Genomic DNA, 26,886 nt, shown 5'->3' on the forward strand with positions numbered 1-26,886 from the left:
AGAGTCAATGTGCAGGCTATATACAGGGGGTACCGGTACAGAGTCAATGTGGAGGCTATATACAGGGGGTACCGGAAAAGAGTCAATGTGGATGCTATATACAGGGGGTACCGGTACAGAGTCAATGTGGAGGCTATATACAGGGGGTACCGGTACAGAGTCAATGTGGAGGCTATATACAGGGGGTACCGGTACAGAGTCAATGTGGAGGCTATATACAGGGGGTACCGGTACAGAGTCAATGTGGAGGCTATATACAGGGGGTACCGGTACAGAGTCAATGTGGAGGCTATATACAGGGGGTACCGGTACAGAGTCAATGTGGAGGCTATATACAGGGGGTACCGGTACAGAGTCAATGTGGAGGCTATATACAGGGGGTACCGCAACAAAGTCAATGTGGAGGCTATATACAGGGGGTACCGGTACAGAGTCAATGTGGAGGCTATATACAGGGGGGGTACCGGTACAGAGTCAATGTGGAGGCTATATACAGGGGGTACCGGTACAGAGTCAATGTGGAGGCTTTATACAGGGGGTACCGGTACAGAGTCAATGTGGAGGCTATATACAGGGGGTACCGGTACAGAGTCAATGTGGAGGCTATATACAGGGGGTACCGGTACAGAGTCAATGTGGAGGCTATATACAGGGGGTACCGGTATAGAGTCAATGTGGAGGCTATATACAGGGGGTACCGGTATAGAGTCAATGTGGAGGCTATATACAGGGGGTACTGGTACAGAGCCAATGTGGAGACTCTATACAGGGTGTTACGGTACAGAGTCAATGTGGAGGCTATATACAGGGGGGTACCGCAACAGAGTCAATGTGGAGGCTATATACAGGGGGTACCGGTACAGAGTCAATGTGGAGGCTATATACAGGGGGTACCGGTACAGAGTCAATGTGGAGGCTATATACAGGGGGTACCGGTACAGAGTCAATGTGGAGGCTATATACAGGGGGTACCGGAACAGAGTCAATGTGGAGGCTATATACAGGGGGTACCGGTACAGAGTCAATGTGGAGGCTATATACAGGGGGTACCGGTACAGAGTCAATGTGGAGGCTATATACAGGGGGTACTGGTACAGAGTCAATGTGGAGGCTATATACAGGGTGTTACGGTACAGAGTCAATGTGGAGGCTATATACAGGGGGTACCGGTACAGAGTCAATGTGGAGGCTATATACAGGGGGTACCGGTACAGAGTCAATGTGGAGGCTATATACAGGGTGTTACGGTACAGAGTCAATGTGGAGACTATATACAGGGGGTACCGGTACAGAGTCAATGTGGAGACTATATACAGGGGGTACCGGTACCGAGTCAATGTGGAGGCTATATACAGGGGGTACCGGTACAGAGTCAATGTGGAGGCTATATACAGGGGGTACCGGTACAGAGTCAATGTGGAGGCTTTATACAGGGGGTACCGGTACAGAGTCAATGTGGAGGCTATATACAGGGGGTACCGGTACAGAGTCAATGTGGAGGCTATATACAGGGGGTACCGGTACAGAGTCAATGTGGAGGCTATATACAGGGGGTACCGGTATAGAGTCAATGTGGAGGCTATATACAGGGGGTACCGGTATAGAGTCAATGTGGAGGCTATATACAGGGGGTACTGGTACAGAGCCAATGTGGAGACTATATACAGGGTGTTACGGTACAGAGTCAATGTGGAGGCTATATACAGGGGGTACCGGTACAGAGTCAATGTGGAGGCTATATACAGGGGGTACCGGTACAGAGTCAATGTGGAGGCTATATACAGGGGGAACCGGTACAGAGTCAATGTGGAGGCTATATACAGCGGGCGCCGGTACAGAGTCAATGTGGAGGCCAAATACAGGGTGTTACGGTACAGAGTCAATGTGCAGGCTATATACAGGGGGTACCGGTACAGAGTCAATGTGGAGGCTATATACAGGGGGTACCGGAAAAGAGTCAATGTGGATGCTATATACAGGGGGTACCGGTACAGAGTCAATGTGGAGGCTATATACAGGGGGTACCGGTACAGAGTCAATGTGGAGGCTATATACAGGGGGTACCGGTACAGAGTCAATGTGGAGGCTATATACAGGGGGTACCGGTACAGAGTCAATGTGGAGGCTATATACAGGGGGTACCGGTACAGAGTCAATGTGGAGGCTATATACAGGGGGTACCGGTACAGAGTCAATGTGGAGGCTATATACAGGGGGTACCGGTACAGAGTCAATGTGGAGGCTATATACAGGGGGTACCGCAACAAAGTCAATGTGGAGGCTATATACAGGGGGTACCGGTACAGAGTCAATGTGGAGGCTATATACAGGGGGGGTACCGGTACAGAGTCAATGTGGAGGCTATATACAGGGGGTACCGGTACAGAGTCAATGTGGAGGCTTTATACAGGGGGTACCGGTACAGAGTCAATGTGGAGGCTATATACAGGGGGTACCGGTACAGAGTCAATGTGGAGGCTATATACAGGGGGTACCGGTACAGAGTCAATGTGGAGGCTATATACAGGGGGTACCGGTATAGAGTCAATGTGGAGGCTATATACAGGGGGTACCGGTATAGAGTCAATGTGGAGGCTATATACAGGGGGTACTGGTACAGAGCCAATGTGGAGACTCTATACAGGGTGTTACGGTACAGAGTCAATGTGGAGGCTATATACAGGGGGGTACCGCAACAGAGTCAATGTGGAGGCTATATACAGGGGGTACCGGTACAGAGTCAATGTGGAGGCTATATACAGGGGGTACCGGTACAGAGTCAATGTGGAGGCTATATACAGGGGGTACCGGTACAGAGTCAATGTGGAGGCTATATACAGGGGGTACCGGAACAGAGTCAATGTGGAGGCTATATACAGGGGGTACCGGTACAGAGTCAATGTGGAGGCTATATACAGGGGGTACCGGTACAGAGTCAATGTGGAGGCTATATACAGGGGGTACTGGTACAGAGTCAATGTGGAGGCTATATACAGGGTGTTACGGTACAGAGTCAATGTGGAGGCTATATACAGGGGGTACCGGTACAGAGTCAATGTGGAGGCTATATACAGGGGGTACCGGTACAGAGTCAATGTGGAGGCTATATACAGGGTGTTACGGTACAGAGTCAATGTGGAGGCTATATACAGGGGGGTACCGCAACAGAGTCAATGTGGAGGCTATATACAGGGGGTACCGGTACAGAGTCAATGTGGAGGCTATATACAGGGGGTACCGGTACAGAGTCAATGTGGAGGCTATATACAGGGGGTACCGGTACAGAGTCAATGTGGAGGCTATATACAGGGGGTACCGGAACAGAGTCAATGTGGAGGCTATATACAGGGGGTACCGGTACAGAGTCAATGTGGAGGCTATATACAGGGGGTACCGGTACAGAGTCAATGTGGAGGCTATATACAGGGGGTACCGGTACAGAGTTAATGTGGAGGCTATATACAGGGGGGGTACCGGTACAGAGTCAATGTGGAGGCTATATACAGGGTATTACGGTACAGAGTCAATGTGCAGGCTATATACAGGGGGTACCGGTACAGAGTCAATGTGGAGGCTATATACAGGGGGTACCGGTACAGAGTCAATGTGGAGGCTATATACAGGGGGTGCCGGTACAGAGTCAATGTGGAGGCTATATACAGGGGGTACCGGTACAGAGTCAATGTGGAGGCTATATACAGGGGGAACCGGTACAGAGTCAATGTGGAAGCTATATACAGCGGGCGCCGGTACAGAGTCAATGTGGAGGCTACGTACAGGGTGTTACGGTACAGAGTCAATGTGCAGGCTATATACAGGGGGTACCGGTACAGAGTCAATGGAGGCTATATACAGGGTGTTACGGTATAGAGTCAATGTGGAGGCTATATACAGGGGGTACCGGTACAGAGTCAATGTGGAGGCTATATACAGGGGGTACCGGTACAGAGTCAATGTGGAGACTATATACAGGGGGTACCGGTACAGAGTCAATGTGGAGACTATATACAGGGGGTACCGGTACAGAGTCAATGTGGAGACTATATACAGGGGGTACCGGTACCGAGTCAATGTGGAGGCTATATACAGGGGGTACCGGTACAGAGTCAATGTGGAGGCTATATACAGGGGGTACCGGTACAGAGTCAATGTGGAGGCTTTATACAGGGGGTACCGGTACAGAGTCAATGTGGAGGCTATATACAGGGGGTACCGGTACAGAGTCAATGTGGAGGCTATATACAGGGGGTACCGGTACAGAGTCAATGTGGAGGCTATATACAGGGGGTACCGGTATAGAGTCAATGTGGAGGCTATATACAGGGGGTACCGGTATAGAGTCAATGTGGAGGCTATATACAGGGGGTACTGGTACAGAGCCAATGTGGAGACTATATACAGGGTGTTACGGTACAGAGTCAATGTGGAGGCTATATACAGGGTGTTACGGTACAGAGTCAATGTGCAGGCTATATACAGGGGGTACCGGTACAGAGTCAATGTGGAGGCTATATACAGGGGGTACCGGTACAGAGTCAATGTGGAGGCTATATACAGGGGGTACCGGTACAGAGTCAATGTGGAGGCTATATACAGGGGGTACCGGAACAGAGTCAATGTGGAGGCTATATACAGGGGGTACCGGTACAGAGTCAATGTGGAGGCTATATACAGGGGGTACCGGTACAGAGTCAATGTGGAGGCTATATACAGGGGGTACCGGTACAGAGTTAATGTGGAGGCTATATACAGGGGGGGTACCGGTACAGAGTCAATGTGGAGGCTATATACAGGGTTTTACGGTACAGAGTTAATGTGCAGGCTATATACAGGGGGTACCGGGACAGAGTCAATGTGGAGGCTATATACAGGGGGTACCGGTACAGAGTCAATGTGGAGGCTATATACAGGGGGTACCGGTACAGAGTCAATGTGGAGGCTATATACAGGGGGTACCGGTACAGAGTCAATGTGGAGGCTATATACAGGGTTTTACGGTACAGAGTTAATGTGCAGGCTATATACAGGGGTACCGGGACAGAGTCAATGTGGAGGCTATATACAGGGGGTACCGGTACAGAGTCAATGTGGAGGCTATATACAGGGGGTACCGGTACAGAGTCAATGTGGAGGCTATATACAGGGGGTACCGGTACAGAGTCAATGTGGAGGCTATATACAGGGGGAACCGGTACAGAGTCAATGTGGAGGCTATATACAGCGGGCGCCGGTACAGAATCAATGTGGAGGCCAAATACAGGGTGTTACGGTACAGAGTCAATGTGCAGGCTATATACAGGGGGTACCGGTACAGAGTCAATGTGGAGGCTATATACAGGGGGTACCGGAAAAGAGTCAATGTGGATGCTATATACAGGGGGTACCGGTACAGAGTCAATGTGGAGGCTATATACAGGGGGTACCGGTACAGAGTCAATGTGGAGGCTATATACAGGGGGTACCGGTACAGAGTCAATGTGGAGGCTATATACAGGGGGTACCGGTACAGAGTCAATGTGGAGGCTATATACAGGGGGTACCGGTACAGAGTCAATGTGGAGGCTATATACAGGGGGTACCGGTACAGAGTCAATGTGGAGGCTATATACAGGGGGTACCGCAACAAAGTCAATGTGGAGGCTATATACAGGGGGTACCGGTACAGAGTCAATGTGGAGGCTATATACAGGGGGGGTACCGGTACAGAGTCAATGTGGAGGCTATATACAGGGGGTACCGGTACAGAGTCAATGTGGAGGCTTTATACAGGGGGTACCGGTACAGAGTCAATGTGGAGGCTATATACAGGGGGTACCGGTACAGAGTCAATGTGGAGGCTATATACAGGGGGTACCGGTACAGAGTCAATGTGGAGGCTATATACATGGGGTACCGGTATAGAGTCAATGTGGAGGCTATATACAGGGGGTACCGGTATAGAGTCAATGTGGAGGCTATATACAGGGGGTACTGGTACAGAGCCAATGTGGAGACTCTATACAGGGTGTTACGGTACAGAGTCAATGTGGAGGCTATATACAGGGGGGTACCGCAACAGAGTCAATGTGGAGGCTATATACAGGGGGTACCGGTACAGAGTCAATGTGGAGGCTATATACAGGGGGTACCGGTACAGAGTCAATGTGGAGGCTATATACAGGGGGTACCGGTACAGAGTCAATGTGGAGGCTATATACAGGGGGTACCGGAACAGAGTCAATGTGGAGGCTATATACAGGGGGTACCGGTACAGAGTCAATGTGGAGGCTATATACAGGGGGTACCGGTACAGAGTCAATGTGGAGGCTATATACAGGGGGTACTGGTACAGAGTCAATGTGGAGGCTATATACAGGGTGTTACGGTACAGAGTCAATGTGGAGGCTATATACAGGGGGTACCGGTACAGAGTCAATGTGGAGGCTATATACAGGGGGTACCGGTACAGAGTCAATGTGGAGGCTATATACAGGGGGTACCGGTACAGAGTCAATGTGGAGGCTATATACAGGGGGTGCCGGTACAGAGTCAATGTGGAGGCTATATACAGGGGGTACCGGTACAGAGTCAATGTGGAGGCTATATACAGGGGGAACCGGTACAGAGTCAATGTGGAAGCTATATACAGCGGGCGCCGGTACAGAGTCAATGTGGAGGCTATGTACAGGGTGTTACGGTACAGAGTCAATGTGCAGGCTATATACAGGGGGTACCGGTACAGAGTCAATGGAGGCTATATACAGGGTGTTACGGTATAGAGTCAATGTGGAGGCTATATACAGGGGGTACCGGTACAGAGTCAATGTGGAGGCTATATACAGGGGGTACCGGTACAGAGTCAATGTGGAGACTATATACAGGGGGTACCGGTACAGAGTCAATGTGGAGACTATATACAGGGGGTACCGGTACAGAGTCAATGTGGAGACTATATACAGGGGGTACCGGTACCGAGTCAATGTGGAGGCTATATACAGGGGGTACCGGTACAGAGTCAATGTGGAGGCTATATACAGGGGGTACCGGTACAGAGTCAATGTGGAGGCTTTATACAGGGGGTACCGGTACAGAGTCAATGTGGAGGCTATATACAGGGGGTACCGGGACAGAGTCAATGTGGAGGCTATATACAGGGGGTACCGGTACAGAGTCAATGTGGAGGCTATATACAGGGGGTACCGGTATAGAGTCAATGTGGAGGCTATATACAGGGGGTACCGGTATAGAGTCAATGTGGAGGCTATATACAGGGGGTACTGGTACAGAGCCAATGTGGAGACTATATACAGGGTGTTACGGTACAGAGTCAATGTGGAGGCTATATACAGGGTGTTACGGTACAGAGTCAATGTGCAGGCTATATACAGGGGGTACCGGTACAGAGTCAATGTGGAGGCTATATACAGGGGGTACCGGTACAGAGTCAATGTGGAGACTATATACAGGGGGTACCGGTACAGAGTCAATGTGGAGACTATATACAGGGGGTACCGGTACCGAGTCAATGTGGAGGCTATATACAGGGGGTACCGGTACAGAGTCAATGTGGAGGCTATATACAGGGGGTACCGGTACAGAGTCAATGTGGAGGCTTTATACAGGGGGTACCGGTACAGAGTCAATGTGGAGGCTATATACAGGGGGTACCGGTACAAAGTCAATGTGGAGGCTATATACAGGGGGTACCGGTACAGAGTCAATGTGGAGGCTATATACAGGGGGTACCGGTATAGAGTCAATGTGGAGGCTATATACAGGGGGTACCGGTATAGAGTCAATGTGGAGGCCATATACAGGGGGTACTGGTACAGAGCCAGTGTGGAGACTATATACAGGGTGTTACGGTACAGAGTCAATGTGGAGGCTATATACAGGGGGGTACCGCAACAGAGTCAATGTGGAGGCTATATACAGGGGGTACCGGTACAGAGTCAATGTGGAGGCTATATACAGGGGGTACCGGTACAGAGTCAATGTGGAGGCTATATACAGGGGGTACCGGTACAGAGTCAATGTGGAGGCTATATACAGGGGGTACCGGAACAGAGTCAATGTGGATGCTATATACAGGGGGTACCGGTACAGATTCAATGTGGAGGCTATATACAGGGGGTACCGGTACAGAGTCAATGTGGAGGCTATATACAGGGGGTACCGGTACAGAGTCAATGTGGAGGCTATATACAGGGGGTACCGGAACAGAGTCAATGTGGAGGCTATATACAGGGGGTACCGGTACAGAGTCAATGTGGAGGCTATATACAGGGGGTACCGGTACAGAGTCAATGTGGAGGCTATATACAGGGGGGTACCGGTACAGAGTCAATGTGGAGGCTATATACAGGGGGTACCGGTACAGAGTCAATGTGGAGGCTATATACAGGGGGGGTACCGGTACAGAGTCAATGTGGAGGCTATATACAGGGGGTACCGGTACAGAGTCAATGTGGAGGCTTTATACAGGGGGTACCGGTACAGAGTCAATGTGGAGGCTATATACAGGGGGTACCGGTACAGAGTCAATGTGGAGGCTATATACAGGGGGTACCGGTACAGAGTCAATGTGGAGGCTATATACAGGGGGTACCGGTATAGAGTCAATGTGGAGGCTATATACAGGGGGTACCGGTATAGAGTCAATGTGGAGGCTATATACAGGGGGTACTGGTACAGAGCCAATGTGGAGACTATATACAGGGTGTTACGGTACAGAGTCAATGTGGAGGCTATATACAGGGGGGTACCGCAACAGAGTCAATGTGGAGGCTATATACAGGGGGTACCGGTACAGAGTCAATGTGGAGGCTATATACAGGGGGTACCGGTACAGAGTCAATGTGGAGGCTATATACAGGGGGTACCGGTACAGAGTCAATGTGGAGGCTATATACAGGGGGTACCGGAACAGAGTCAATGTGGAGGCTATATACAGGGGGTACCGGTACAGAGTCAATGTGGAGGCTATATACAGGGGGTACCGGTACAGAGTCAATGTGGAGGCTATATACAGGGGGTACCGGTACAGAGTCAATGTGGAGGCTATATACAGGGGGTACCGGTACAGAGTCAATGTGGAGGCTATATACAGGGGGTACCGGTACAGAGTCAATGTGGAGGCTATATACAGGGGGTACTGGTACAGAGTCAATGTGGAGGCTATATACAGGGTGTTACGGTACAGAGTCAATGTGGAGGCTATATACAGGGGGTACCGGTACAGAGTCAATGTGGAGGCTATATACAGGGGGTACCGGTACAGAGTCAATGTGGAGGCTATATACAGGGTGTTACGGTACAGAGTCAATGTGGAGGCTATATACAGGGGGGTACCGCAACAGAGTCAATGTGGAGGCTATATACAGGGGGTACCGGTACAGAGTCAATGTGGAGGCTATATACAGGGGGTACCGGTACAGAGTCAATGTGGAGGCTATATACAGGGGGTACCGGAACAGAGTCAATGTGGAGGCTATATACAGGGGGTACCGGTACAGAGTCAATGTGGAGGCTATATACAGGGGGTACCGGTACAGAGTCAATGTGGAGGCTATATACAGGGGGTACCGGTACAGAGTTAATGTGGAGGCTATATACAGGGGGGGTACCGGTACAGAGTCAATGTGGAGGCTATATACAGGGTATTACGGTACAGAGTCAATTTGCAGGCTATATACAGGGGGTACCGGTACAGAGTCAATGTGGAGGCTATATACAGGGGGTACCGGTACAGAGTCAATGTGGAGGCTATATACAGGGGGTACCGGCACAGAGTCAATGTGGAGGCTATATACAGGGGGTACCGGTACAGAGTCAATGTGGAGGCTATATACAGGGGGAACCGGTACAGAGTCAATGTGGAGGCTATATACAGCGGGCGCCGGTACAGAGTCAATGTGGAGGCTATGTACAGGGTGTTACGGTACAGAGTCAATGTGCAGGCTATATACAGGGGGTACCAGTACAGAGTCAATGGAGGCTATATACAGGGTGTTACGGTACAGAGTCAATGTGGAGGCTATTTACAGGGGGTACCGGTACAGAGTCAATGTGGAGGCTATATACAGGGGGTACCGGTACCGAGTCAATGTGGAGGCTATATACAGGGGGTACCGGTACAGAGTCAATGTGGAGACTATACACAGGGGGTACCGGTACAGAGTCAATGTGGAGACCATATACAGGGGGTACCGGTACCGAGTCAATGTGGAGGCTATATACAGGGGGTACCGGTACAGAGTCAATGTGGAGGCTATATACAGGGGGTACCGGTACAGAGTCAATGTGGAGGCTTTATACAGGGGGTACCGGTACAGAGTCAATGTGGAGGCTATATACAGGGGGTACCGGTACAGAGTCAATGTGGAGGCTATATACAGGGGGTACCGGTATAGAGTCAATGTGGAGGCTATATACAGGGGGTACCGGTACAGAGTCAATGTGGAGACTATATACAGGGGGTACCGGAACAGAGTCAATGTGGAGGCTATATACAGGGGGTACCGGTACAGAGTCAATGTGGAGGCTATGTACAGGGGGTACCGGTACGGAGTCAATGTGGAGGCTATATACAGGGGTACCGGTACAGAGTCAATGTGGAGGCTATATACAGGGGGTACTGGTACAGAGCCAATGTGGAGACTATATACAGGGTGTTACGGTACAGAGTCAATGTGGAGGCTATATACAGGGGGGTACCGCAACAGAGTCAATGTGGAGGCTATATACAGGGGGTACCGGTACAGAGTCAATGTGGAGGCTATATACAGGGGGTACCGGTACAGAGTCAAGGTGGAGGCTATATACAGGGGGTACCGGTACAGAGTCAATGTGGAGGCTATATACAGGGGGTACCGGAACAGAGTCAATGTGGAGGCTATATACAGGGGGTACCGGTACAGAGTCAATGTGGAGGCTATATACAGGGGGTACCGGTACAGAGTCAATGTGGAGGTTATATACAGGGGGTACCGGTACAGAGTCAATGTGGAGGCTATATACAGGGGTACCGGTACAGAGTCAATGTGGAGGCTATATACAGGGGGTACTGGTACAGAGCCAATGTGGAGACTATATACAGGGTGTTACGGTACAGAGTCAATGTGGAGGCTATATACAGGGGGGTACCGCAACAGAGTCAATGTGGAGGCTATATACAGGGGGTACCGGTACAGAGTCAATGTGGAGGCTATATACAGGGGGTACCGGTACAGAGTCAAGGTGGAGGCTATATACAGGGGGTACCGGTACAGAGTCAATGTGGAGGCTATATACAGGGGGTACCGGAACAGAGTCAATGTGGAGGCTATATACAGGGGGTACCGGTACAGAGTCAATGTAGAGGCTATATACAGGGGGTACCGGTACAGAGTCAATGTGGAGGCTATATACAGGGGGTACCGGTACAGAGTCAATGTGGAGGCTATATACAGGGGGTACCGGTACAGAGTCAATGTGGAGGCTATATACAGGGGGTACCGGTACAGAGTCAATGTGGAGGCTATATACAGGGGGTACTGGTACAGAGTCAATGTGGAGGCTATATACAGGGTGTTACGGTACAGAGTCAATGTGGAGGCTATATACAGGGGGTACCGGTACAGAGTCAATGTGGAGGCTATATACAGGGGGGGTACAGGTACAGAGTCAATGTGGAGGCTATATACAGGGGGTATGGGTACAGAGTTAATGTGGAGGTTATATACAGGGTGTTACGGTACAGAGTCAATGTGGAGGCTATATACAGGGGGGTACCGGTACAGAGTCAATGTGGAGGTTATATACAGGGTGTTACGGTACAGAGTCAATGTGGAGGCTATATACAGGGGGTACCGGTACAGAGTCAATGTGGAGGCTATATACAGGGGGTACCGGTACAGAGTCAATGTGGAGACTATATACTATATATTGTATATACTATATACAAATCATCGGCCAGAGCATCAAGTGTCCGAGAGCGAAACAAGATGGGTGGGGCTAAAGCTTAAGAAGGTTTGAACGATGCTGAATGGCTGTAGACAAAGAAGAGCTCTTCACTAGATACCAAAATATTCAAAGGCCATTTTCTCAAAAGTGAAAGCAGAATTACTTTCCCCATTGTTCCTCAACTGTAGTGCATGATATACCATTTTGTAACTCTGAGTCTCTACTTTTATCCAATGTAAAAAACACCATTTCACCATTTTGCTTCATAAGACCGAATCCAAGGGGTGAGTCACATATTTGAAACACACAGTGAAAATACAATATTTCAAGAGTCATATTAAAATTATTGTGTGCTATGAATATGGGACCCAATATTTTACTTGTTTTACTTTAATACACACAAGTGAATTTGTTCCAAAACTGTTGGTCCCCTAAAATGGGGGAACTATGTACAACAAGTGCTGTAATTTCTAAACGGTTTACCCGATATGGATAGAAATACCCTCAAATGAAAGCTGACAGTCTGCACTTTAACCCCATAGTCATTGTACCATTTCAAATCCAAAGTGCTGGAGTACAGAGCCTAAACAAACAAATAAAACATGCACTGTCCCAATACTTTTAGAGCTGACTGTATTTATTTAGGGCAGTCAGTTTAAACTTCCTAAAACCATCAGAGAGAACCATATCTCTTATTCTCAGTTGTCCTGTAATTTCTACACCTGGCCCCCCATAGAGACATGGGCCTGTGAGTACACCTGGCCCCCCCACAGAGACCAGGGCCTGTATGAAGGGTCTCAGAGTACACCTGGCCCCCCACAGAGACCAGGGCCTGTATGAAGGGTCTCAGAGTACACCTGGCCCCCCCACAGAGACCAGGGCCTGTATGAAGGGTCTCAGAGTACACCTGGCCCCCCACAGAGACCAGGGCCTGTGTGAAGGGTCTCAGAGTACACCTGGCCCCCCCCCAGAGACCAGGGCCTGTATGAAGGATCCCAGAGTACACCTGGCCCCCCACAGAGACCAGGGCCTGTGAGTACACCTGGCCCCCCCACAGAGACCAGGGCCTGTATGAAGGGTCTCAGAGTACACCTGCCCCCCCACAGAGACCAGGGCCTGTATGAAGGGTCTCAGAGTACACCTGGCCCCCCACAGAGACCAGTGCCTGTATGAAGGGTCTCAGAGTACACCTGGCCCCCCAGAGACCAGGGCCTGTATGAAGGGTCTCAGAGTACACCTGGCCCCCCCCAGAGACCAGGGCCTGTATGAAGGGTCTCAGAGTACACCTGGCCCCCCACAGAGACCAGGGCCTGTATGAAGGGTCTCAGAGTACACCTGGCCCCCCAGAGACCAGGGCCTGTATGAAGGGTCTCAGAGTAGAAGTTCTGACATTTAGATCAGAATGAACAGAATGAACAAGATTAGATATAAACAGATCCTCTGAAACGCTTTGTGGATACGGGCCCTGGCCTCCCCCTTTAGATCTATCTTTACCTCGGCCCCCCCTATAGAGGACCACTTAGCTACATCAGATTGATATATATCTCTGTTCCCCCTATAGAGGACCACTTAGCTACATCAGATTGAGCCCCCTCCACAACCTGTTCTCTATCCTAGTCCTGTCCTGTGTTATTTCATTGTTCTTTGATGTTTTCATTTCTGTCTAAAATACTATGGCCCTGCTCTGTCCACACTAATTAGAGTTGGTGGTTTCCAATAGAAGTGGATCTGGTACACTCCACAGAGCAGGGATTTACGGAAGAGTGGCCAGAAAAAAAGCTGTTGCTTAAAGAAGAAATAAGCAAACACGTTGGGGATGTGGGGATGTTTTTCATCGGCAGGGACTGGGAAACTGGTCAGAATTTAAGGAATGATGGATGGCGCTAAATACAAGGAAATTCTTGAGGGAAACCTGTTTCAGATTTGAGACTGGGACGGAGGTTCGCCTTCCAGCAGGACAATGACCCTAAGCATACTGCTAAAGCAACACTTGAGTGGTTTAATTAAGGGGAAACATTTAAATGTCTTGGAATGGCCTAGTCAAAGCCCCGACCTCAATCCAATTGAGAATCTGTGGTATGACTTAAAGATTGCTGAACACCAGCGGAACCCATCCAACTTGAAGGAGCTGGAGCAGTTTTGCCTTGAAGAAAGAGCAGAAATCCCAGTGGCTAGATGTGCCAAGCTTATAGAGACATACCCCAAGAGACTTGCAGCTGTAATTGATGCAAAAGGTGGCTCTACAATGTATTGACTTTGGGGGGGGTGAATAGTTATGCACCCTCAAGTTTTCCATTTTTTATCTTATTTTTTGTTTGTTTCACAATAAAAAATATATTGCATCTTCAAAGTGGTAGGCATGTTGTGTAAATCAAATGATACAACCCCCCCCCAAAAAAATATATATTTTAATTCCAGGTTGTAAGGGAAGTCCCCCCCCCAATTGTACAAAATAACATGGCAACTTATTGGCACCGAGCGGAGCATATACACGATGGACAAGTACACTACTTCTGGCGGTGTTTCATCCAAAGCTGATGGCAAATGCCATGCTGCAAATGAGCTGTGTAACACTCCAAAATTCCTATAGTGGGCGAATGTGTTCTATCTAAATTTTTCATAGGCTTTATGTAACGCAAGTCAAGACCCAAGAGTAAAATTTTGAGATTTTGAAAGGTTTTGCCAAAAACTTATCACCCCCTTAAAAAAGTGCTTTCTGGACCGTTTTCGAAATTCTTTCGAGTTTTATGTCAATTACACATGTGTAAGAACTATATGAAAATACTTTTTTCAAATTTTATTAACATTATTTTTTTTATATATTTTTTTGAACTTAAGGTATATGGTTTGTGCATTTGCAATGTGATTTCATACGAAGTCAAAAGTCAAAAGTCAAAAATGTCAAAAATTTGGAAAAAACGTATCACCCCCTTAAAAAAGTGCTTTCTGGACCGTTTTTCGAAATTCTTTCGATTTTTAGGTCAATTACACATGTATAAGAACTATATGAGGATACTTTAGTCACATTTTATTATCATATTTTTTTTTTAAATGTTTACTTGTACTTAAGGAATATGTTTTGTACATTTGGAATGTGATTTCATAGGAAGTCAAAAGTCAAAAGTCAAAAGTCAAAAATGTCAAAAATTTGGAAAAAACGTATCACCCCCTTAAAAAAGTGCTTTCTGGACCGTTTTTCAAAATTCTTTCGATTTTTAGGTCAATTACACATGTATAAGAACTATATGAAGTGACTTTACTCACATTTTAATTATCATAATTTTTTTTGAAATGTTTACTTGTACTTCAGGAATATGTTTTGTGCATTTGGAATATGATTTCATAGGAAGTCAAAAGTCAAAAATGTGAATAAATTAGAAAAAACTTATCAACCCCTTTAAAAAAGTGCTTTTTTGGATTTCATAGTCAAAAATAACATTTTGTTTTTAAAAGGCCAAAATGAATCATTTAAAACGGTTTTGAAAAATGACGCCTGGTACCCAAAACATGAAACATAGAATATTTTTTGACTTTTTTTGGAAACCTCCTTAAATCACTCAGGCCGGACCCCCATTGACTCGAGAAGAAAAAACAAAACAAACATTCCAGAAGAAAAAACAGAATATTTTCTGACTTTTTTTGAAAACCTCCATAAATCACTCAGGCCAGCACCGATTGATTTTTGCCCGTAGAATAGTGCTCCCAGAGCGGGTATGGAATTCTGGATGCCCCCTAAAAGCAATTTCAACCATGGCACCTGGTAACCCCAAAAAAATACCAGGTGCACGAAAAGTTTGGACTTAGAATATTTTTTGATTTTTTTGGAAAAACTCCATAAATCACTCAGGCCATTGACTCGAGAAGAAAAAACATAAAATATTTTCAAGAAAAAACAGAATATTTTTGACTTTTTTTGAAAACCTCCATAAATCACTCAGGCCAACACCCATTGATTTTTGCCCGTAGTATAGTGCTCCCAGAGCGGGTATGGAAGTCTGGATCCCCCCTAAAAGCATTTAAGGCTCTGTGTGTCTTTAAGCACCATACTTTTTCATTCCATCCTTGCTGTGTGTGTCTCTGTGTGTGTGTGAGCATTTCTTTGACATCTGTTTAGAGAAATGACTGATTTAGAGTTTATGAAGGTTGCCTAATCACACACTTAAAGTTTTGGAAAGATCTGACTTTTTTAACCCTTTGAAACAGCACCTATGACCCCATTTCAAGGCACTTCCGGTTGGCACAGGAAGCTTAGAATCAACACAGGTAGACCTCATAGTGGCTTGATGGATTGTCATTGAAGACAGGTTCATAAGACATTCATAACCCACATAGGGTTTATTTAAAGAATGCACGTTACATTTGCATATGATTCAACAGTGAAAAACATCACATCATATTGCAAACATAACACAGTGTTACATTTGCAATATGATGTGGTGAATCATATTGCAAACATAACACACAGTGTTACATTTGCAATATGATGTTGTGAATCATATTGCAAACATAACACACAGTGTTACATTTGCAATATGATGTGTTGAATCATATTGCAAACATAACACAGTGTTACATTTGCAATATGATGTGTTGAATCATATTGCAAACATAACAGAGTGTTACATTTGCAATATGATGTGGTGAATCATATTGCAAACATAACACACAGTGTTACATTTGCAATATGATGTGTTGAATCATACTGCAAACATAACACACACTGTTACATTTGCAATATGATGTGTTGATTCATATTGCAAATGTAACGCGCATTCTTTAAATACTTTAGAAATACAAAATTGAACATCCTGATGACCTCAGGATGGCCGGCCAGTGTTAGTGGTTCCTCTCCATCGCTCGTTGCGTGAAAATTTCATCATGTCGATTTTGCTGATGGTACCCCCGCGTTGAAACATATTGCAATTGTACAAAAGTCAACTAGCAAGTCGGTGTCCATCAGTCAATTGGATGTTTTCAGACACCAAACTGATACCATCTGACACCAAACTCACTTTTTCCAACTCCTTTAGAAGCCAACTATAACATATTTCAGAGCAGGCCCAAAATTCACAGCGCCTTCCATTTAAACCATAATAAACCAAATAATACGTAGTTATGTTCTAGCTGCTGGTCCAATTTTGACATTATGTTTAGCCCTATGTGAGGCGACCTTGAATCCCAAGTTTCGGCTCGATAGGTCATTCGGTGCCCGAGCAAAACCCTAATTGGTGCTGAAAATCCACTGTTTTCATTGCCTTGCTACGGGGTCCTTGAATGAGCAATCAAACAGGCTCGTTGGAGTCTGTCTTTATGGGCCGAGCCGGTTTCAACGCACCTAGTCTTGAGACTCTGGGACTTTTCTAAATGTCGTCCATTTCGTTGAGCTGAAATGAATTGAAAACATAGCAAATACACGAGGCTGTTTATCGGTCCGAGAACCTTCTAGAGCCACATAAATCACCGTGCACAATCGACCTGAGGTCTAGAACAGGTTTGTAAATTTTCAGAACTCTAGGTCTGACGGTTCTTTAAAAGTTCAAACAAAAGTAACTACTACATACAGTATATCACAAAAGTGAGTACACCCCTCACATTTTTGTAAATATTTGAGTATATCTTTTCATGTGACAACATTGAAGAAATGACACTTTGCTACAATGTAAAGTAGTGAGTGTACAGCTTGTTTAACAGTGTAAATTTGCTGTCCCCTCAAAATAACTCAACACACAGCCATTAATGTCTAAACCGCTGGCAACAAAAGTGAGTACACCCCTAAGTGAAAATGTCCAAATTGGGCCCAATTAGCCATTTTCCCTCCCCGGTGTCATGTGACTGGTTAGTGTTACAAGGTCTCATGTGTGAATGGGGAGCAGGTGTGTTAAATTTGGTGTCATCGCTCTCACACTCCCTCATACTGACTGGTCACTGGAAGTTCAACATGGCACCTCATGGCAAAGAACTCTCTGAGGATCTGAAAAAAAGAATTGTTGCTCTACATAAAGATGGCCTGGGCTATAAAAAGATTGCCAAGACCCTGAAACTGAGCTGCAGCACGGTGGCCAAGACCATACAGCGGTTTAACTGGACAGGTTCCACTCAGAACAGGCCCCGCCATGGTCGACCAAAGAAGTTGAGTGCACGTGCTCTGCGTCATATCCAGAGGTTGTCTTTGGGAAATAGACGTATGAGTGCTGCCAGCATTGCTGCAGAGGTTGAAGGGGTGGGGGGTCAGCCTGTCAGTGCTCAGACCATACGCCGTACACTGCATCAAATTGGTCTTCATGGCCATCGTCCCAGAAGGAAGCCTCTTCTAAAGATGATGCACAAGAAAGCCCGCAAACAGTTTGCTGAAGACAAGCAGACTAAGGACATGGATTACTGGAACCATGTCCTGTGGTCTGATGCGACAAAGATAAACTTATTTGGTTCAGATGGTATCAAGCGTGTGTGGCGGCAACCAGGTGAGGAGTACAAAGATAAGTGTGTCTTGCCTACAGTCAAGCATGGTGGTGGGAGTGTCATGGTCTGGGGCTGCATGAGTGCTGCCGGCACTGGGGAACTACAGGTCATTGAGGGAACCATGAATGCCAACATGTACTGTGACATACTGAAGCAGAGCATGATCCCCTCCCTTCGGAGACTGGGCCGCAGGGCAGTATTCCAACATGATAACGACCCCAAACACACCTCCAAGACGACCACTGCCTTGCTAAAGAAGCTGAGGGTAAAGGTGATGGACTGGCCAAGCATGTCTCCAGACCTAAACCCTATTGAGCATCTGTGGGGCATCCTCAAATGGAAGGTGGAGGAGTGCAAGGTCTCTAACATCCACCAGCTCCGTTTTGTCGTCATGGAGGAGTGGAAGAGGACTCCAGTGGCAACCTGTGAAGCTCTGGTGAACTCCATGCCCAAGAGTGTTAAGGCAGTGCTGGAAAATGATGGTGGCCACACAAAATATTGACACTTTGGGCCCAATTTGGACATTTTCACTTAGGGGTGTACTCACTTTTGTTGCCAGCGGTTTAGACATTAATGACTGTGTGTTGAGTTATTTTGAGGGGACAGCAAATTTACACTGCTATACAAGCTGTACACTCACTACTTTACATTGTAGCAAAGTGTCATTTCTTCAGTGTTGTCACATGAAAAGATATACTCAAATATTTACAAAAATGTGAGGGGTGTACTCACTTTTGTGATATACTGTACACTGTCTGCCTCTTAGCCCCTCAGTGTGTCCCTCCATCATTTCTGTTGATTGTGTATTATTATTATTTTTTTTAAATCTGATGGGATGAATGACTGATTTACAGTTCAGGAGGGTTGTCTATTCACATATATGACGTTTTGGAAAGATCTGACATTTTTAACCCTTCGAAACAGCCCATTTGACACCAATTATGGCACTTCCGGTTGGCACAGGAAGTTGAAAATAAACACATATACTCACTGGAGTATGCTGTTTGAGAATCCTGAGTTTTAAGTTTATATGTCAAAATTTGACTGATTTACATAGGGCTGAATGCACTATTTCTCTCAAACTGCATGTTGGGTATGGCAAACACTTTTAGGGTGATTTATCCACTTCCGGTTGCTCCAGGAAGCTTAGAATCGACACAGGTAGACCTCATGGTGGCTTGATGGACTGACATCAAAGACAGGTTCATAAGACAATCATAACCCACATAGGCTTTAGGTTGAATTTAGAGGTGCACTCAATGTATTCCAATGGGGAGACATGTCATTGTAAACTGTTTGATGTAAACGCCTACTTTTAACTGTGAAGGGTTAATTCCACATGGTCAAGGTTGGGCTTGCACAGATCGGGAGGACCTTAAGAACACTCCTGAGGTGAAATTGTGTTTCTAACCTTAACGGTTCTCTCTCTGTGTCCCAAAAGCAAATGAAATTGACATTCAGGTCAAAAGATCATTTGTGTCCGTTCTCTTGTAACGGTCGCTGCGCTCAGACCGAGCGAGCTACGGTCAAGCGGGGCATCTCGTTGAACTCGGCACGGCCTAGAGATAATAGTAATGCCATTTTGGGCTTTGTGTGTCTTTAAGCACCGTACTTTTTCACTCCATCCTTCCTTTTTGTGTGTGTGTGTTTGAGTGAGAGAGCTTTTCTTTGACATCTGTTGGGATAAATGACTGATTACAGTTCATGAGGGTTGTCTAATCGCACAAGTGAAGTTTTGAAAAGATCTGACCTTATTACCCTTCAAACCTGACCCTATGGCACCATTTTAAGGCACTTCCAGGTTACATAGGAAGCTGAGAGTGAACACATACCCTCCTCTGTGTAGACTCTTATATAATATTGAGTTTTAAGTCTTTATGTTAAGAGCGGACTTATTTAAAGAGGGTTAAAGGAGTGTGTGTTATTTCATAAAATCATATAAAATCACAGGATTCTCGCAAAGCTTCGAGACCCACTTTAAAAATGTACGTCTGAACACAGTGCAACTGGATCTGTGATTTTTTTGAAAAAAAAAATCCTCTTTGTGAACATCACCAAACGGTCAATGTACGATTTCTCTTAAATTACGATAGATAAATGGCTGGTTCTTTTTTTCCTGACACCGTATGCTTATGTACTTTGACATGAAGCGGTCAAATTAGCACCCTACTTGCGTTTTAACCCTTTAATTCCAGAAAAATGGCCATAACTCAAAAAGCGCCGAGGTCTCGACGCCATCTTGTTCGGGGCCAACTGCCCATTACTCCTAACCTACGCTCGCCGAGTTTCATCTTCGAAATATTTTCAGTTTAGGAGAAAAGGCCGCGCTCATTTGCCACGTGCTCGTGCGCCTGCAATATGATTTATTTTCCGTCTTGTGGGAATTTTCGCGAATGCAGAAAAAAGTCAAAAATTTGTCTTTTTTATAAAACGGAAACCGAAATTCCGAAACGTTTTTTTGAGTAACTTCCTGAAAGAGCTCTCCGCCGCCCACGGCCCGACGCCGTCCGCGATTTTCTGCGATGTATTAAGACGTCAGGTAAGGGACCGTACATTTGCAATGGGACTTTCTTCACTAACCATACGGCTCCCGTCCCAGAGTTCCCTTAAGGTATGTAAGGCAACAAAGTGGGAAAATTGCCAAGGGGGGTGAATAGTTTCGCAAGCCACTGTACATAATACTTTATAGAAAATCAAGTCAGAAATGTTAGTGGAACTTACTAATTTTAGAAGCCTTTTTAAACCTTAAAGACTTAGTTTGCATGTCCTCCTGTGCAGGAAAATTGTTATCAATAAAAGAGTGATCAAATTAAGACCCTACATCTGTACTAATATGGTATTTTCAAAGATATTTATATACAGTACCAGTCAAAAGTTTGGACACACCATATGGAATTATGTAGTAACCAAAAAAAAAGAAGTGTTAAACAAATCAAAATATATTTTATATTTGAGATTCGTCAAAGTAGCCAGCCTCTGTCCTGTGTTCTGTGTCCTCTGTCCTGTGTTCTGTGTCCTCTGTCCTGTGTTCTGTGTCCTCTGTCCTGTGTTCTGTGTCCTCTGTCCTGTGTTCTGTGTCCTCTGTCCTGTGTTCTGTGTCCTCTGTCCTGTGTACTGTGTCCTCTGTCCTGTGTACTGTGTCCTCTGTCCTGTGTTCTGTGTCCTCTGTCCTGTGTTCTGTGTCCTCTGTCCTGTGTACTGTGTCCTCTGTCCTGTGTACTGTGTCCTCTGTCCTGTGTTCTGTGTCCTCTGTCCTGTGTTCTGTGTCCTCTGTCCTGTGTTCTGTGTCCTCTGTCCTGTGTACTGTGTCCTCTGTCCTGTGTTCTGTGTCCTCTGTCCTGTGTTCTGTGTCCTCTGTCCTGTGTCCTCTGTCCTGTGTTCTGTGTCCTCTGTCCTGTGTTCTCTGTCCTGTGTTCTGTGTTCTGTGTCCTGTGTGCTGTGTCCTCTGTCCTGTGTTCTGTGTCCTCTGTCCTGTGTTCTGTGTCCTCTGTCCTGTGTTCTGTGTCCTCTGTCCTGTGTTCTGTGTCCTCTGTCCTGTGTTCTGTGTCCTCTGTCCTGTGTTCTGTGTCCTCTGTCCTGTGTTCTGTGTCCTCTGTCCTGTGTTCTGTGTCCTCTGTCCTGTGTTCTGTGTCCTCTGTCCCGTGTTCTGTGTCCTCTGTCCCGTGTTCTGTGTCCTCTGTCCTGTGTTCTGTGTCCTCTGTCCTGTGTACTGTGGCTATTTTAGATGTGCAGCTCGAACCATAGAACTAGAATGACTGAATTTAGAATGCATCCAATTCTAATTCTAGAACAGGGTCGGGTCCATTGGTGAACATCAGTTCAAGTGATTCTGATGGTGGGGAGTCCTAAATATGTCTACGGTAATAATAATACTGACCTGGTTAAAACAGGTGGAGACAAGCGTCAGCCTGAACAAACAAGACACATTTCCAGTCATCAAAGGGGATTAAATGTGATGGATTTGAGTTAAAATGGGGGAGAGAGAAAAAGAGAGGTTTTATTTTGCCTGTAAAGCTGCAGTATAACAGTGGGTTTAAATGAAAGGCAGCAACAGTGCATTGTGGGAGAGAGACCTTTCCAACGGAAGGGCTCCAACAACAGGTGACTATAGAAGTCATGTGAAGCCAGAAAGCCAATCAGAAGCAGAGTGTTCCTTGCGCCTACAGGCCACACCATCGAGATGTGGTGGGAACGGTCTGTACCTCCGGCGCTGACCTGACCGCTCTACCCATCCCCAAGGAGGAGACTAGGGTGACCGTGATAAGCTGTGATGACAGAGTAGTGCCTGCAGCTCGGGCATGGAATCCCCATGGAAATCCCAGCTATGACGAAGCTGAATGGACTATGACCCCTGTGACCCCTCTCTCCATCTTACGTTTCACCTCTTACTACCAGCCTCTCCCAGGGGAGACTATTGTGTGTGTGTGTGTGTGTGTGTGTGTGTGTGTGTGTGTGTGTGTGTGTGTGTGTGTGTGTGTGTGTGTGTGTGTGTGTGTGTGTGTGTGTGTGTGTGTGTGTGTGTGTGTGTGTGTGTGTGTGTGTGTGTCTATCATTTCACCTCTTACTACCAGCCTCTCCCAGGGGAGACTATTGTGTGTGTGTGTGTGTGTGTGTGTGTGTGTGTGTGTGTGTGTGTGTGTGTGTGTGTGTCTACCATTTCACCTCTTACTACCAGCCTCTCCCAGGGGAGACTATTGTGTGTGTTTGTGTGTGTGTGTGTGTGTGTGTGTGTGTGTGTGTGTGTGTGTGTGTGTGTGTGTGTGTGTGTGTGTCTACCATTTCACCTCTTACTACCAGCCTCTCCCAGGGGAGACTATTGTGTGTGTGTGTGTGTGTGTGTGTGTGTGTGTGTGTGTGTGTGTGTGTGTGTGTGTGTGTGTGTGTGTGTGTGTGTGTGTGTGTGTGTGTGTGTGTGTGTGTGTGTGTGTGTCTACCATTTCACCTCTTACTACCAGCCTCTCCCAGGGGACTGAGGCTCTATGAATGGACTGATAGACTGTCTCTTTATACTGTATATCAGGGGTACTCAAGTGCTATTTGAGAAGGTCTCTGGTCCCACACATTTCCTAGGTGGCAAAGATCTGGAAGGATAATGTAATTTACCGCGGTAGTAACAAACCCTGACCTCACAACCCATGCGACCCCAAAATGTTCAAACACCTCTTGTTGGCAGAGATGAAATCAAACCGTTTTCAAAGATAATTTCCCGCTTTTCTGTGTATTCTTCCATGTCTTATGTGTGTTTTTATTGATACCAGGGGTCGAAGCCCGAACAAGTAAAAAAAAAGAGATATACAGTAGCAGTGAAAAGTGTCAAACACCGACTCATTCCAGGGTTTTTCTATATTTTCACTATTTTCTACATTGTAGAATAACAGTGAAGACGTCACTATGAAATAACACATATGATTCTTCAATGTAGAAAATAGTAAAAAATAACGAAAAACCCTTGAATGAGTAGGCGTTTGACACTTTTCACTGCTACTATATATATATGATTTATTATTTTGGGTTATGACACCGTTCGGGGGTCTGGATCCGATCAGACAGTTGAGTATGGGGGCTGTATATCATAAACCCCAAGGCCTCAGAATAACCCTCAGGGAATGTGTTCATCCATAATATATCATGTCTGTTATCCAACTCTGTGGTTATTTAAAATAGACCCTTTTCACTTTCCATTTCAGACACAATGTGTTACAGAAACATTTCCCGGAAAGGACTGTGGATCCCATAGAATACAAGTTACAGGCTTATTCCCCATTTTGATATTGAGCCCTAACCCCAAACTCAATAGCCTAAAAAAAAGAGTCCCTGCAACGTATACTGCACTGTAGGTTTCCCGAAAGAATAGAAAAATAAATAGCACTCACCTCTGCAATCACAGTATACTGCTGATCCTGGCTCAAAGTTAAATTCCCGTGGTGCAGCGGGCTGCTCCGTAACACCGTGATGTGTAAGGTAAGAAGTACAAGTCCTAAAAGCAACAAGAGTTCTGCCACCAATCGAACCATCTTTTTCACCCGATCCGTCTTGGGTCCCTGCGGTGTGACAGGGGGTCCGCCGCCAGCTCCTCCCGCTGCAGACGCTCCAAGCTCCGGATCCGCTGCGGGCGAGGAGTCACAACACCACTTCGGAGCCACTTCGAGGTTCAGAAGTACAATTTTAATGTGAAAGGGGGGGGGGGGGGATAGGACGTAGAATAGAGTATTCCAGAAAAATAAAACCTGCCAAAAGTTTGTTTGGGATCAGGTGGTTATGTTAGGTTGATTTTGTTTATTATGAATTGCATCAGACCAGCCTCGGTGGAGAGTTCTTCAAATGTGCCAAAAAAGTGAGTCCGGATTCGATGTGTAAAAAAGGGATAACGTTAAACCAAAGTTAAAAGTCCATTCAACAAGGTTTCCTGTGGAATCCCCTTGAACTATGCTCCTTCTATGCTGGCATGGATCTCCAAGGTTAATTATCCAAATGCTGCCAGGGCGACTGTTATAACACTACCCACGGGAAAAGTACAATTTAGGATGTTTTAGTAACGTAGGCTATTGCTTGTTGCACTCCAGGTGGAGTCCTCTCCACGATCAAGAAACGTGCAGCCCAGTTCCAGACCCGTGTTTCCCCCACTGCATGCTCCACTGTTTACACGAAGACTTTGGCTCAACTTTAGAATCAAACCTTCTCGTTCCCTTCTCTCTCTCTCTCTCCCTCCCTCTCATCTGTGGTATGGCGCACTCCTTGGTGTTGATGGTTTGGACACAAATGATCCCTTATACATTACATAGGCTATCCTCTATCCCAAAAATTGTCATTTTGAATTTGCGCAGAGAATGAACTTGCTGGTGTGGCTACGTTTTCGTACACCATCCAACCCCAAAAGATCCTTTCTAGTTTGAATAGTTCTCCTTTTAAAACCAGGACCATTAGTCGCGAATATAGGCGTGGTGGTGGTAATTCTGGGCTGAGTTCTGCGCAGCATAAAACCAGCAGCTATCCAATCCAAGCTCCAAGTGCGTCCCGTTCCTCACCGTGTCCAAATGGTGTAAACCACACGGCGGTCAGTCCACATTCCTATACTATGGGCATGCTATACAGGCTGTTTTCTGTCGCAGCGCGCAGTGTTGTTAATACGCCCCTCTGCTGGTTTGCTGTCAGCTCCCCTCCCCCTTTCTCTCCCTTCAGCGCCCGTGACGGGTCATGTCTAGAAGGATTATGTCAAGTTGACGTCGAACGTATATATATATATATTGCATTTTTTTGGTGTATTTTATCTAACCCGAACTATTTTCCTAACGTTAACTTAATTATCCTAACCTGTTACGTTAATTATCTCAACCTGTTACGTTAATTCTCTCAACCTACTGCATAAATTCTAACCTGCTACGAAAAGTCACTTCTGACATTAGCTTCACCCCTTCTAGTCAAAACCCTGTGACGCTGGAGGGATGGTGGCAAGTCAAATCGTCACGGCTCTACATCACAGTCAAGTCACAGGCCACCTACTCTAGGTATTTGCACATGTGCCCGATGTTATTGCAGGAACTGGACATATCAACTTGAAACATGAATATATTTCAAACTAACATTATACTTTTAAGCACTTTATTTGTTTATTGCCCTCTTCAAAGGACCTGGTCACTGATCACCCAGTAGGATCTCCTTCAGTTCCCAATAGTACAGTTCCCTAAAACAAATGGCAACTTTAAAGGGTGAATGCACTTCCTGATTTACCCTTGTATTTCCATTAATGCTCATTAACAAATAGTAGCGGCCATGACTGAAGACAAACAACCATTGTCTTGGGGGTGTGGTTTGATAGGGGTGTGGTTTGATGGGGGTGTGGTTTGATGAGGGTGTGGTTTGATGTGGGTGTTTCTTGGGTGTGTCTTTGTCATTCAACAACAAAAAAACAAGGCCAGTAGTGAGTACAGCGATGTTAGCTAAGCTAGCTTTGCTATAGAGAGAACAAAGTTTTGAAGTTGAGGACTTCTCAAGATGGTCAGCTAATTCCGTTGTATGTGTAGGCTAAAGCTCACCGTGTGCTTCCCAGCATATATTATGGCAACATTTTCTTGTTCGTTTTGGTCTTTGGCAGGGGGGGGTTTCAGCTGTTTGTGCACACACAACATTTTCTAGAGGTAAGTCAACATTTTTGTAGCTGAAGTCTACGCTCCTTCGTCGGTGATTGGTTAATAGTACTACTCCTAGTAGGACTGGGAACATTAAGTGTTTGTTGTCATCGAACAAGAGACCACTAGTTTTCATGCAGAGTTTTTCACTTGAGAAATACTGCACCAAACAGCTTATCTAGATTTAAAATTGCACGACTAACACCTCCTCGGAAAAAACATCAACATTACCGAGGTCTTCATTGATCTTGAAGAAGTGTTTCCGGCTATGTTGTTGCTAAGGTGGCTCAAGAGGGACAAACAACAGTAATATTGGGTAGAAGTCCTAAGACTCAAGATGGCGCCGATAGAGATGGCAGCTTCACTCCTAGTCCTTAGG

At 46.2% G+C, this 26,886-nt stretch overlaps 1 protein-coding gene across 1 annotated transcript in view; it reads right to left on the reverse strand.

The window, feature by feature from the left end:
* The window catches only part of LOC129828548 (isthmin-1-like), a 76,178-nt gene extending 51,551 nt beyond the window's left edge, over nucleotides 1-24,627 (reverse strand). The window contains exon 1 of the mRNA XM_055889571.1: nucleotides 24,255-24,627. Within this exon, the coding sequence (XP_055745546.1) occupies nucleotides 24,255-24,395 (141 nt within the window). The 5' untranslated portion in view covers nucleotides 24,396-24,627. The remainder of the gene's footprint in view (nucleotides 1-24,254) is intronic.
* Nucleotides 24,628-26,886: the final 2,259 nt, after the last annotated feature.

The sequence above is a fragment of the Salvelinus fontinalis genome, chromosome 30, assembly GCF_029448725.1.
Source record: "Salvelinus fontinalis isolate EN_2023a chromosome 30, ASM2944872v1, whole genome shotgun sequence".
NCBI classification, from domain to species: domain Eukaryota; kingdom Metazoa; phylum Chordata; class Actinopteri; order Salmoniformes; family Salmonidae; genus Salvelinus; species Salvelinus fontinalis.